Source organism: Musa acuminata, chromosome BXJ2-3 (assembly GCF_036884655.1).
Source record: "Musa acuminata AAA Group cultivar baxijiao chromosome BXJ2-3, Cavendish_Baxijiao_AAA, whole genome shotgun sequence".
Classification (NCBI taxonomy): domain Eukaryota; kingdom Viridiplantae; phylum Streptophyta; class Magnoliopsida; order Zingiberales; family Musaceae; genus Musa; species Musa acuminata.
Window position 1 is genome coordinate 35,085,697 of NC_088340.1, and position 14,392 is coordinate 35,100,088.

Genomic DNA, 14,392 nt, shown 5'->3' on the forward strand with positions numbered 1-14,392 from the left:
GTCAGATTGATGATAAAAATGATGCTAACAGTACCATTATCCAACCCTTAATCCAAGAATCATATGGAGATTTAGATTAGAATGTTGGTAGAGAATTAGCATAGAAGAAAAAAAGAAAACCTTTTGTTTGAGGAGGTCAATGTTATTATTTATTATGGGGTTTGACTCAAATTGGAATCAAAACTAGGATGATTAACAAAAATTATCTTGTATATTTAGTCATCGTTAGTATTTCGGTTCATACACTTTAAAAAATTATATTAACATATTTAGAGTTAAAAAATATTTAACTCTATTTCTCGACATAAATAATTTTACTAATAAAAAAATAAAATTAATAGATACTTTGATAAAAGGCTGTAGAGCAAGGTCTATGTTTCGGATCCACCGTCACTACTCATATCTTTTGCGATTGTCCATACTCCGTCTCGAGGAGGAGGACCGGTGAAGATTCAATTCTCGATCTTACCTCTCTTTACCATGCCCATCACATCCACATGACCCTCAATCTGGAGGAGTGCTTTCGATGGTACTATTTTGAGAACTACAAATTGTAACTCATCTTTGACTTCTAGGTCTTTTCCTTGATTCCCTTCCTTGAGTTACACTGGATCTTCTTCGTATAGATCGTCGGCTTCTTCATCGTTAACAATACCTTGAGAGATTTATAGGAGGACTATTGAAGAATCCAAAATAATAACTAAGAATTATTTTGTTATTTTTTTTTCTTTTATGTCATTCTTGTATATGACAATACGTGTGATATCTTTCATCAAACATGATTAAATATTTTATTTTTATAACTATAAGGATATCAATATAATTTTAAAATTAAGAATCGAAATACTAAACTCTATTGACTACAATATGAATCTACAGTATTTCTATCCGCACCGCCCTCATCATCCCGTGCTCCTATACATAAAGCTTTGACGGTACAAATAGGGTGAGAAGAAGGGAAGGAGAGGTGGGGAAGAAGACGTGAGGAAGAGAGAAAGAAACGTGAAAAAATGGTGTGAAGTCCCACTTCTCTACCCAAATCCGACCAAAGTTTCTCGTTCTCCTCATCTCCGTCGTTGGCCAATCATTTGCCCTCCCCAGCAATCGCATAGAAGGGGATAAGAGAAAAGTTGATTGGTCAATAGGGATATTTTTTTATAAATTTTTATTTTATTATATTTGGATAAATTTTTAAATTTTCTCTGTCAACTCATCGTCCAATTTCTTGATTGAATTTTTTTTTTTCTCTATGAACATAGAAACAATGTTTGATAGAAGATAAGATTTCCCCAACTATATAAGAAAATCTCTGTTGAGAGAAATCTTCCCTCCTATATAAATAGGAGAGGGATATGTTAATGTATTAAAGCTTCTTAGTTAAAGTTTCTTTAATAATTTTTCTTGTTTTATATATTTTTCAACAATAATTATTCTTTCTGGATGATTAAAAAATTAGATAGAAATATTAATTATTCTTTGTGAAGGGTAAAAATAAAGGCTATCTTAACAAAGGGGAAACTTCATAATACCGGGAAAGAGAAAATGATGAATATCGATGAAGGGAAAATAAAAGTTGATCAAAGTGTCATGACAATCTTATTCACATGTATATCTAATGAAGCACTTTGAGAGATTATCGCAGAACAAACAACAATAAAAGTTTGGGCCAAATTGATAGTCCTATGTTAGGACAAAATTCTTACGATGAAGATTGACTCTCAAATAGAGATTGTATATATTACAAATGATAAAAGAAATATCAATGAACTAGCATATTAGCATTATCTTATTCATAATCATGGATATGGAGAATTGGGCATCCCAATTACCGAAAATGATAAGACCCTTTATTATTATGTTATCTTCCTATTTCATATAAAAATTTTCATGGAATAATTTTATATGGGAAGAATATCATTTCTCTAAATACAATAATTTTAATTTTGGTGTCAAAATAAGTTATAAACTCATAGCTATACTAGGCCACGAGATAAATGACTTTTGGACTCGAGGTGTTTGTTTCATATGACACTTCACCGGAGTTAGTTCTCCACCTATGAACTCACCCAAGAAATAAGAGATATGCTTATAGGAACAACCCGTTGTAGTTGAAATTTAGATGCACGAGAGAGTTGTGGGGTCCCTAGCAAAGGTACGATGGATTCTTGAGTTAAAGAAATATTTAGTTTTTGAAGAAAGCCCTCCACCCTTCTTCTCTCTCTCGCTCCCGGAAACAGAACAGTAGAAGATAGGATGAGAAGATGTGAGGAAGAGAGAAGGAAGACATGAAGAGGCAATGTGAAGTCTCACTTCTCTACCCAAATTCGATCAAAGTTCTTCGTCCTCCTCGTCTCCGACGTCGGATCGCTAATCTCCGTTGCCGATCGGCCACTACGCTCTTGGCAACAATCGACTACAGAGAAGAAAAAAAAAGAGAAAATTGATTGATTAACAGGTAAACAGAAGAAAATTGTTGCCTTCATCGCTGTCATGGTCATGATTCAACGCTCACATAGTTTTTACTTGAATTTATATGAACCCATAATCAATTATGTTCGTATTTTGTCCTACCACTAAGCAATTTTCATCATAATTTAGCCTTAGTCAAACACTATAAGCCATAAATAATATATTATTATTTTCAGCTAATAAAGACTCAACAACATTCGAAGCTCGATCGATTCGAGGATGACGTACTAGCGAAAGTAGTTCGTAATCAACTTGTGCTCCTCTTGTTGGACGCTCGAGAATATTACTGTAAATATTTCATAGGGATGGTTGGTAACTGATCCGAGATACCTAATGGATTCATGAAAAATATTTATATAAATATTCTACAAGGGATAATTAGTAGTGGACTTGAACTGCTTATTAAACTCTCATCCACGTGAGCAAACGGGTATCAGATTGTTTGAGCCATTTTTCCTCGGTGGGCTCTATGTGTGCTTGTGTGGTCGGTGATTGTTGGTTGACTATATATATTCTCTATCATCAAATTATTATAATATTAAAAATAATATTTTTAAATTAAAATATTAAATATTTTATAACCCACAATAATTTCGAGATCAATGTCAAATAAAACAATTAACTTATTGAATTAATACTTAACTCTTATAATCCTTTTACGGTCGTAATCAATTGATTCGACTAACGAAACGGTTATGTGGATTGTGCGCACGACCGTTGCTTTCCGGGGAATCCTTCCCACAGCCCGGTTCGACCGAGTCACCCGGAAAGGGTTTCCGGGGTGACGTACACCCACGCGGACCGTCAATTTTGGGTCTCACATAAGTGGGTGGACGTATTCGATGATGGGTTCGGTCAATCGAAGTCTGCGTCTGTTCGAGCAGCAAACACCGCTTCGACCCATCAGCAGAATAACACGTGGGCCCACCTGGGTCGGTCGACGAGTGTTGACGATTGTCTGAGTGACCACGAGCAGCCAACACTCCGAAGATCCAATCGAAGCCCAAAAGGTGGCAAGTCGAGAAGGCGGGACTCGCGCGGAAGATTCCATGCTCCCGATGCGGGGCCCGCTGTGGCCCCACGTGGATTGCTTGAGACACAAGCGTTGGAAAAGATACGACGATTTCAAACAGAAAAAGAATACGAAACCAACTCCCGAGAGAAGAGACCAAATCATTATTTAATTCAGGGAAAAGAGGCATACCCCACCCAATCTTCTCATCCTCACCGTCCGATCTTCTCCCCCCCATCACTCGAATCCGAACCCGCTTCCACAAAACGCCCCCTCCCCGCAGAATCCTCTCGCTCTCTCTCTCTCTCTCTCTCTCTCCAGAGAACTCTCGTCACTCCGGTCTCAGAAGTAGAAGAGGAAGGGAAAGAGGAGGAGACATGGGTCCTGCGAGAGACAGCAAAGCGCCGAAGAGGGACGGATCGAACCGTTTGGGTTCTCTAGGGGGGGCGGAGGGGCCGGAGACAAGGCCCGCGTTCACCGTTGACGGCGCCGACGAGGACGAGTGCCTGCGCCGGTCGGACGTGCTCTCCCGGGAGGAGGTGCTACGCCGCCGCGCCCGCCGGCTGAAGCAGCTTGCCGGATGCCACAGCCGCCAGTTCTGGGCCCTGATGGAGGAGGTGAGGGTGAAGCACCGGGATTACTATTGGGAGCACGGTGTGAGCCCCTTCGAGGAGGGCGAGGAGGATGGGGACGGTGGTGGTGGGAGAGGGCGGGAGGCGGGGGAGAATGGTGGGGCGGTCGGTGGGGCCGTTGAGGGGAGGGAGGATAATAGGATGGCCAGGGTCGGGGTAGGGTTAGGGTTAGGGTTCGGGAAAGGGGAGGGTAGCGGTGGGAGGAGGGGGGAGAGGAACCGGTGCGCGTTTGCTGGGTGCAAATCGAAGGCGATGCCTTTGACCAGGTTTTGCCATCCGCATATATTGGCGGACAAGAAGCAGACGCTTTACAAGGCCTGCAGTTATGTGACGAGGAGGTTAGGACTCTGAAATCTTTGAAATCTATAATTTTATTCTCTTTATTGTTTGAATTAGTGCTGAAATTGCTCAATTTTTTTGGGGTTTCTGTTTTGAGTGTTATGATTGATTCGTTAGGTTGTATACAATTGATTCCAAACCTCATGTTTTGAATTAATGTTGAATAACGATCGTAGGATGGGTTCGTCTGGAGTTCTTAACATTTTGTTGAATGTTCCTTTATGATCTCTTAGCTTCCTGATAGTGATGTAACATTTATGCATAATATTGATATGCATCTATCAATTTTCCTTATGCATGTAGAATTTTTTTCTTTAAGAGAATAGGACAGCAAGGGCAAGATATCATTATTTATTCATCTTATGAGCAGTACATGCTGGCATTGGGCCATGCACTGTCCCAGCTAGATGTTGGATTTGTAGATATATTCACAACTATACATGCCTATTTTTCATAAATTTTGCACCGACCAATAAATTTTGTCTGCCTTTGAGTTTTCCAGTATGCTGGTTTAATTCGACTTATTTTGTTTTTATCCAATAATAATTATGAATACTATAAGTTGGTTATCTCTGTTGATTACTGTTTAGTTTTTGCATTGCATATTTCATAGTAATGTGTACCTTTCCTTATATTAACTATATTCACTCATAGGAACAAGCAAAAGGACTTCTAAATTTGTAAAAGAAACTACAGAATAAGTAACATGTTAGGCATATACTGCAGATCCACGAATTAAATAACATACAAATCATAGCATGATGAAAAGTTCTATTTATACGGATAAGTTGAATTTTAACTCTTTATACCGTGTGCCTTGTCTTACAACTTCTTATGGTTGACGTTCATATGTTCCAAATATATATGCTCATATAATTGATATTTTTTTAATTTTAATATTTGATTTAGGATATTCACTGACCTAAAAAAAGAGGTATTTCTGTACTATTTTATAACTTGACAACGTGCTTATATGCATCTATACTGGCTCGTTGGTAGCACTTGTTTCTGACTTGGACAGTGCATAGGATAACATTCTTGCGCTACGATATCAAGTGATTGTTGTATTGGATCATACATAAGATGTCATCTGGATCTCTCAAATACTTGTTTAACTTAATCTGCAGCCTTCACCTAGAATACTGTTCAAAAGTTACCACTGATCAAGCATGGCCACTCTATTTGTTTTCAGTTTTTAAACTCACATTAGCCAAGTAGATTAATTCAAGCTAATTTTGATGCTTATGGATGAAAGCTAATTTTGTACCGATTTTGAAAAAGAAATTACTTTAAATGACAGATGTTCATAGACTTGCCTTACCTAACTTTTTTGCTACTAAGACTAACATGTGTTATAAGAAATCAGACAAATCAGCATGACTTGATGATGCATGGCTGCAGTCAAAGATAAAAGGAACCCTTTTATATACTGGTCAGGATCACGTTGTTTGTCACATGCCCCAGCTGTTTGTATTATATATGTCAAGGTCAACATATTGGAATCTTGATGAAATTTCTATAAAGTCCTACAGTTTTTTTTATAAAGGTATGACTAAAAGAGTTTGATATTTTTGGTGTTTTTACCTTTTTTTCCTACTTTTTTTTTATGATGGGTTGGGGGAGGGGGTGATGGAGACTGGAAAAAATTGTGATAACATGCTTTCTTTTGCTTGGCGTGACATAATATTTCTATTTCAACATGCGTTCATTAATTGATTAATTAATAAGATAGAGGAGCCATAAAAAATTTATTGCCTATATTTCAGGAAGAATATATACATTCTAGAAATGTGTGCATGTTGACCTAGCAGTGTGGAAGTTTCATTCTAAGGGTTGATTATTCTTTTAAGTGGTGACTCTAAGAGGACAGATGAATAGGGAGACTAGTAATTTGGTTAAAGATACATGATATCATTTACATAGTAATTATTACACAATCAAAGCTGAGTTATGTTATCTTATTTTTCAACTAGTCCATCGAAAGTAATTTATTTCTTTAAAAAATTTTAGGCCTTTTACCAAATGTGTGTGATACAATATGAAGGTCCCCCGAGAACAAGTAGTCCTATTTCCTTTAAGAAATTTGTGTACGAGAGTTTAAACAAAGTTAGAAATGTATACGAATATCAAAAGGGATGGGCCAGTGCGTGAGATTCCTACCATGCACCCAAGCCAAATGATGATGAGCAGTGGGCAATGGCAGGCTGACATCAGGAGACGGATGAGCGAATGTTGCAAGGGGTTGAGCACAAGAGAGTTGTATGTGAAGAGAGAAACCAAGAAGCAACTTTGTTCTTTTGGGACCCTAAACCATAGGTTATTTTGAAAAACAAACAACTCAAATCATTCGAAATTGAGTGGTTCACTATCAGGTTGACACTCAAATCAGTATGTAATACCTGGTGCATCCTGTCCGGGTGAAACATTAAATATTGATAGGAAATATACTCAATAGTAGTTTTTTCTTTGATCCTAGTAGAATGCGATGTTGGACTTAAAGTTTAATTGTTGACAGTATAAGATTTTGCAAGTTTAGAATTGAAGTTAGGGTATTAGTTGGTTATTAATTCTGAATGAAGCCTTCTTGTAAGAACTCAGTAATGGAAATTGTGTTAAAATTAATTTATGAGAAAAGCAATGTTCGATGTTTAGGTTCATTTCAACAAGGTTGGTTGTTTGGATGAGTATACTACTAGGGAATACAAGATCTTTTCTCTTAACTTTGTATGTTGAGCAAGTTCTTTTATCTTACTACAAACAATTAAGCAAAGCCTCTTACATTTTAGTTAAAATGTGTCACTAGTATGTGGATTGCACAGGTGGCTCAATTTTTGTTGTATTGTACTTGATGTTCGGAACATATCTGGGTCACATGTTCAGAGCCAACTATAGTCTTCGTAATGAACTTTGTAGGAAATAAAGGTGGTTGGTTCAGAATCTCTGATTCTCCGTAACAAGGATTGCAGGAGTCCAACTCAGTTAGTTTTCTAGCAAGTACATCTTGTTTGTATGACGAACTTTTGGGAATATTGTAAGTTGAAAAAAAGCAAGTTAGCTATCATAGACTGCAAGTCTTGATGTTTGATTCTGAGGACACTTGAGTAGCAATAGCTCCTAGTTCCAATATTCTGTAAAGGTTTGTAGGCTTTAGTGTACAGAACTCTTATGTTGGGTTCTTAAAATTTCCCAAATTTTAATAGAATTACAATTGTAAGTTTTGTGATGCAAGATTTAATTTAGATTTTTTTGTTTCAGGTAAAAGATCCATTCTTGATAAAACAAAAAACAAAAAACAAAAAACCAACCATCAAATGAGTAGAAAAACTAAGCAATTAGTTTTTCATTTATTAGTTTGCTGTCACCATTATCATTCTCCTTCCTGTGTTCTCTTTTATTCCTTTATTACTATTATCTTCTATCTTGTTACTTCTCTCCTACTAGTGCTTTTACCATCATTCTGCTATTTCCTTTAGCTACTATTGACATATCATTTTATCCTTTGGAATGATGAACCGAGATACTTTTTTGATTATCTAGATACCAGTAATAGTAATTACCACCCATTTTAGTTTTATATCATTTTCAAAACCGTTTTTTATGAGTACTTATGTTGTGCCACTTTTTTAACAAGACATGCCCTGTGTTTTGTGCTTAGGCTTCAAGAGGTCTTGATATGGTAATGTACCTGATCCTTTACACCTTTGAAGTATATATTTCCCTAACCATGAATTTTTCTGTTGAATCCATTTAGGTTCCTTAGATCTTGAGCTAATAGAATTTTCCCTACATAACTCTATGAAGATATCTGTGGTTAAGTTTGTTTTCTTTCAAGATATTTATCCCAGACGACTGATTGTCTGAATGTTGACTCTACTTTGACTTAATTGTCACAAGATTTTTGTACTGTGATGCATTCTGATGGTACCTTGAAAGATATTGGCTGGTTTTCTTATAGGTGTTAATCTTTTGGGGCTTGTATTTATAAGTCCACTAGCTTTGCTGCTTACAAAATTGATTTAGGTTCATCCATGCATGTTGGCTAACTTTCATATTTCATCTGCATGCACTAGAAGAATCAGCCTTTAGATTTTAGATCTATTATTTTACAACAGATCTAAATTCTGGCAAGTAGGAATTATGATGCCTACTGCATACAATTCAACAGGCTTGCTTCAGATATGCTTATTATCTAGCAGCATTAAGCAATTTCTCCTTTTTGATGCAAGGCTGTTGATTATGTGGATAGCCATATGATGATTTCTAATGCTACTGTTTCACTTACAGTGGGCAAAGTGGGCCAATTACCTGCGGAAAGCCGGTTCTCAGAGTTGCTGTCCCCTCCCTCTGTCAGGTCCACTTTCAGAAGACTCAGAAAAGCATCACACAAGCTTTGAAAAGGGCTGGACATAACGTTTCAAGCAGGCCTGCCCCTAAGTTCAGTATTCTAATTGCTGAATACATTCACCAAATTCAATCAAGAAGAAGAGATGCAGTGAATTCTGCTATGGGTGGCATTGAGCATTAGGATTGAATTATTTTTATATGATTTTATTCGTGACTGCTTTTTAGCCTCCACTCATGGCAAAGAATCACTTCATTCTGGTTCTGGTCTGAACATCATCATGATGAAAACAGCAGTTCCGCTCATTGATACGTTTTGAATATAACTAAAGGTATGCCAGCATTTTTCTTATGCTAAACAGCTTGCAAGCTTATGTTTTTAAATAGTTTGGCTTTTGTCCTTTCCTACTTCCATAATTATACAAAGAATTAAGTAGTTGATAATTTTTCATATGATTGTTTATTCTTTGTGACTGTCATCCCATTTGATGCCATTTTCCTGATATGAATCTTAGTGTCATTACTTGCAAGCCCTGTAAACTAACTTGTTTTGCTTTAGATATATTGCAGGCTTTCTACTGGAAGCTGGATATGAACAAAGATGGTCTTAGATCTTATTAATATTAGCAAGAAATTTGTTTCATGTGTATGATGCTTTGTGATATGGGCTGCAAAAGACCCTTTATTGTTATGGCAGCTGTGGAATCCTTGGATATACCTGGTTTGTTAGTGCCCTTTGGTCTATATGCTGCTAGGGAACCGAGCTCAAGGTTTTTCTGCCACATGTATGCACTGTTCTGTCTTTTGGGTAACATGCAAAATCAAATTCTCTGCTGCTCTGTTGCAAATTCACGGCATTATTCTTCAGTATTTGCATTCTCTGCCTGCTTTTTCTGGTTCAATTATTTGTCCAAATTGTTGCTAATTTGACCACAGTTTATAGATACTATATTTGCTCATCGTGGCAGTGAAGCAGATGGATATTAATTTGGTTGTTTCGTGGTAGAGAGGATTTGCTATAACGGAAAGGCATCTTATTTACCATGCTGCAGGATCAGAGCTCAGTGCCCGGATCACAAGCGTGACGTTGGTGTGGTGTATGGTTTACTGTATTTATTAACCTTTGTACTTCTGGCTGTTGGGTGGTACAATTCATGTTATCAGGTTCGGATTGCCTAGCGAGAGTGGTTCACTAAATTTGTCATGCTGCTTGAGTTGTATATATTTGTTCCCATTAAAATTAGACATGGCAAATGTAAATGTCTTTAGATTGTTACCTTTTTTTTTCCAAATCGTTCTAAACATCCAGAAATCTGCAACTTATCAAGCTTTGGTTGTATCTAAGCATCAGAAAAACATTATCTGCAACTTATCGTGCTTTGGTTGTATCTAAGCATCAGAATAACATTTGCCCCCTTCCCCTTGTCAAGTTTTATCTATAATCTGTAATTTTGTCCTGCAAGCTTTTTGCTGAAAGAAGTCAGCCGATACAATGTGTTTGGTTCCCTTTTAGTTTCTTTTGTCCTCGTCTAATATTTCAAGAATTGTTGATGTCTCTATATGTTTTTGGTTGTTACCTTTCAATTCACCAGCCTGAAATCTTGAATGTCTCATTATTTTGTTGCCCATCAGTGTTGGTTGGACAGTAGTGTGTGCAAATAGTTGTGTTAGATTTGTCTGACTCATTAGAACTGCATTCATCAGCAGCTGACAGACTGAATAGTGTATCATTTCATAAGGAGTTTTTGACATTACAACCTCCTGTTGTTATTGTTGTTGTTGACTTTTGATCATTCTGATGAACTTTGTCTTCATTAGAGAGGCCTCCATGATTGGTTTCCAAATGCAGGGGATAAGGAACTTTCTCATGTGAATAATAAGTTTTTTTTTTTTTTTGAAATTTTCAGATCATATGGCAAATTGGTGTAAGAATTTTTACATTGCCTCAGGGATCATTGTGGCTTCTGCATCCCTGGATTGTTCGTGTCTCCATTACACTGGCAGCCTTTAGTCCCCTCCCATGTTGATCCAGCACCAATCATATCAAGGTAAGATTGCAGTGGGAATGGGATATCTTTGTCACATCAAATAATTCTTTTTCTTGCAGACACAAGTCTAGTTATGATCTGTTCATTGAATTAGCCAACACAGGTGCAAAGGTAAATTGCACTTCTAACTGGATCCCCAATCAAGCTCTGTTGGATTCCATGCATATGCTACAACAGAGAGAGAGAGAGAGAGAGGACCAAAAATTCTATTAATAGCAATGTGACCCAAAATAGAACTCGATGATCTATGCAGCAGACTCCATTTAATTACTGCTTATTATACAATGTTGCCTTACACCTTTCTCCCACTTCTGATCATATATGTCAAAGTATGTAAGTAGTTTTCCACTGAGGAAACAAAACAGGAAATTTGATTTGGGCAGTGATAGCTATAAAGGTGCAAGCAAAACACACATTATAGCATCCAGCAATCAATTATTAGAGAAGCTGTCCTTCCTGTCTAATTGTAAAGAAGAAGCCACTTGCAAGTCTTAAAACAGTTCCATCTCCATCATCAAGCACAAGTACAATATTCAAACCCCATGTGGGGGGAGATCATGGACTACTTGTTTGTTTTGACCTACCTTTGGTCCATGTGAACATTGCTTTTAATACAAAGCTTCTATTTGGAGCTTTGGAAAGTGGGGAACATTTTTCTCACTCACAAGCTTCCCAAGTGAAGACTGGAAACAGTGCAATAGCCAAATGGAGGAGGAGGATGATGATGATGATGATGATGATGATGATGCTTTCAGTAGTAAGCCTTTGTTTATGGAAATAGAAAGGAGCATGATCCCCCACTTGCTCTCATTTCTAGGCTGGCCTTCCACATCCCCAGTAGTAATCTACATTTGAAGAAGGTTGGCCACATTAATTGAAGCTTGGAAGGTAAGAAATGAGTCAAATGACCATCTTAAACAATGGAGGCATTGATCATAAAAAAAACGGTCCAAACTATTCTGCATTATGATCTGAAACCAAATGCTTAAAACTATCAAGCTAATCCTTCAAGAACCGGAGAACATTTAAATGCAGTTTTCCTAGCTACTTCAGGACAAGAAACTATTCAAATATTGTCTGCTTGCAAGATGGCACATACAGAAGCAACGGCGATTAGTCAATGGCGAGCATCTTGAAAACTGATGGTATTAGTCCCTCAAGTCCAAATACTTAGGCATCATAATGTGAACATATGCTTATCTATCATGATAAGACGTTATCCACCGGACAACATTCGAAAGAAACTAACCTCGTGAGATGACAGAGAACCGAAGCAATAACTGCAATGGACATCATAGGAAATGAATTGAAACTGTGAAATCCAAATTTTCATGCATTTATATAAATTTCTCAAAGCATTATGCGCATAGCATTTCATGAAATTTACAGGTTCATGTTCCAACTCATGTTTGCCGCAGACCCCAAAGGAGCTTGCAACAATCACATTCTTGTTTACGGATGATAATCTAAGTCTGGTCGAAGATTAAAACAGTGTTAATTTCAGACACTTCAGCTCTTGTTAGTCCAAGCAATTAAACCCCTTGTGAAAAACCATATGAATTATCCTGACATTTACAATGGAAACAAAGATGTATTTGCGAGACTTAGTTTAAGTTTCTGTGTTAAACTATTAGTTCATAAGGACCAGATGATCCAAAAAGAGAACCTACATAACCAAGTTGGATAATCAAAATGTATGCCAGCAAAAAAATATTCAAATAAAATTATTTGTAAATATTTTGTTTCGAACATCACTTCATAAGATGCAGACAACTCAATTTCACCCGTCGAGAAGATCTCTATGAACTCGTAACGAACATCACTTCATAAGATGCAGACAACTCAATTTCACCCATCGAGAGGATCTCTACGAACTCGTAACAATCAAATATTCGTAGAAACTAGCTTGTTTTACTTTAGGCATCTAACTTTTTAAGGTACAGAAAGATCAAAGTCACAACAAAGAGGACTCTAAAGAAAAATAAAGGCTGCATTTTTTTTTTTCTTCCCTACACCAATAGACAGATCATCCAAAATCACAATGGTCAAACAGCATAAATGAAAACCAATACCAAAAAATATTTAGATTGAAAACTCAACACAAATACAGATAGGCTTTCGACACAAATAACAATGCAGCCCAATCAACAAGATACTAAAATATAATCAGTAACATGACATTTCAATCTTCAGTCATACAAAAATTGGATCCATATTCCAGCAAAGTTGTATCCTAAGATCAAATAAATCACACTTTATCTATAATTGTATGAAATCCAAACACCATATCTCTTGGGCAAACATATTGGATATGCATTCAGAGAGAACAACTGCTGAGGAAGGACATTAAACACAAAGGTGACAGCTTTATACCTTATATCTTGATGATCTTAGAAGGTCTGACCACAGGGTTGGCCTTAGCAATCTGCTCCCTCCCAAACGCCTTGTAATCGAACGAGCAATCGTGGGTGTCGGAGTACCGGTGGCGGCCGCAGAACAGGTCCCCGCATCGGCACCGGAACCCAGTGAGCCCCACCTTTTTCCGGCAGGTGGAGCACCTTTTGCTGTATCTGACCGGCGGCTTAGATTCCTCGTCAGGCTTCACCTCATCATCGAGCTTCGGGGCGGAAGACGGCACGATCGGTGTCTCCGCAGCCGGCGTTCCCACTCTCGTGGTCGGCGGTTCCTCGCAAGGTTTCAAGAACAAAGACTGCGGTGACGGAGATGATGACGGAGGCGTGGTCGGAGACGAAGAAGAGGAGTGTTTGAGGGTTTCGGCTTCATCTTTGTCAAGATTGCAACTTTCTCGAGCCATTTGACGGTTCCGGAAGGACCCAAAACACCAACAGAATACGAAGTTGAAGAAGACGAACAGATAAACAATCGGAACGAGAACAACAACAAGATCTATAAAAAGGAGGCAAAAAGTTTGTATCACAACAAGAACAACACAGGAGAAAGGACCAAATTTGAGCTCGAGACCTACAAAAGCAGGCTCAAGATGCGACCTTTATCGGATACGGAATCATATCGAAAAAGCACGAAGAAATCAGGCTGAAACGATCAAAAATTTCCCCATGTTTCTAGAAAATCAAATCGAAAGGTAGAAAAAAAATCGAAAAAAGGATTGAAAAAGTGCAAATATGATCGATCGGATCGACGAAACGGCGAAAGAATCTGCGGAAACAGGGGAGGAAGAAAGGTAAAGGTGGGAGCGCCGCAGGTGGAGTGAAAAGGGAGAACACCGAACACTAATTAAATAAAAGGACGCAAATTGCAAGGCGATTAATTGAAAATAATTAAAGTATATTACTGAAAATTATGTCTCATTGTTGTTATTGTGTTTGGGGGGAAATTACAGATTACTCATATGTTGTTTATGAGATTGCTATTACATACCCTATCTATGATTCTTTTATATCACTTTGCCCTGACAATTTAGCAATACATACTATCAGTAATATCGAAAGGATTTAATTACCCTTACTCTTATAAAAGTCAATTATTTATTTATTTAAATATCTATAATTGAGAAATAGTGGTTTTCATGC

The 14,392-nt window shown here is 37.5% G+C and overlaps 2 protein-coding genes across 2 annotated transcripts; one reads left to right on the forward strand and one right to left on the reverse strand.

Annotated features, from left to right (window-relative positions):
- Positions 1–3,768: 3,768 nt before the first annotated feature.
- On the forward strand, positions 3,769–10,120 carry LOC103979628 (uncharacterized). The gene is made up of 3 exons (XM_009395797.3): positions 3,769–4,451; positions 8,737–9,125; positions 9,353–10,120. The coding sequence occupies exons 1-2, from the start codon at positions 3,859–3,861 to the stop codon at positions 8,975–8,977; spliced, it is 834 nt and encodes a 277-aa protein (XP_009394072.2). The 5' UTR covers positions 3,769–3,858; the 3' UTR covers positions 8,978–9,125; positions 9,353–10,120.
- Positions 10,121–11,323: 1,203 nt separating this feature from the next.
- On the reverse strand, positions 11,324–14,101 carry LOC135607901 (zinc finger AN1 domain-containing stress-associated protein 15-like). The gene is made up of 2 exons (XM_065100105.1): positions 13,215–14,101; positions 11,324–11,686 (listed from the first exon to the last, which is right to left on the reverse strand). Exon 1 carries the CDS (start codon positions 13,654–13,656, stop codon positions 13,216–13,218), a length of 441 nt encoding a protein of 146 aa, XP_064956177.1. The 5' UTR covers positions 13,657–14,101; the 3' UTR covers positions 11,324–11,686; position 13,215.
- Positions 14,102–14,392: the final 291 nt, after the last annotated feature.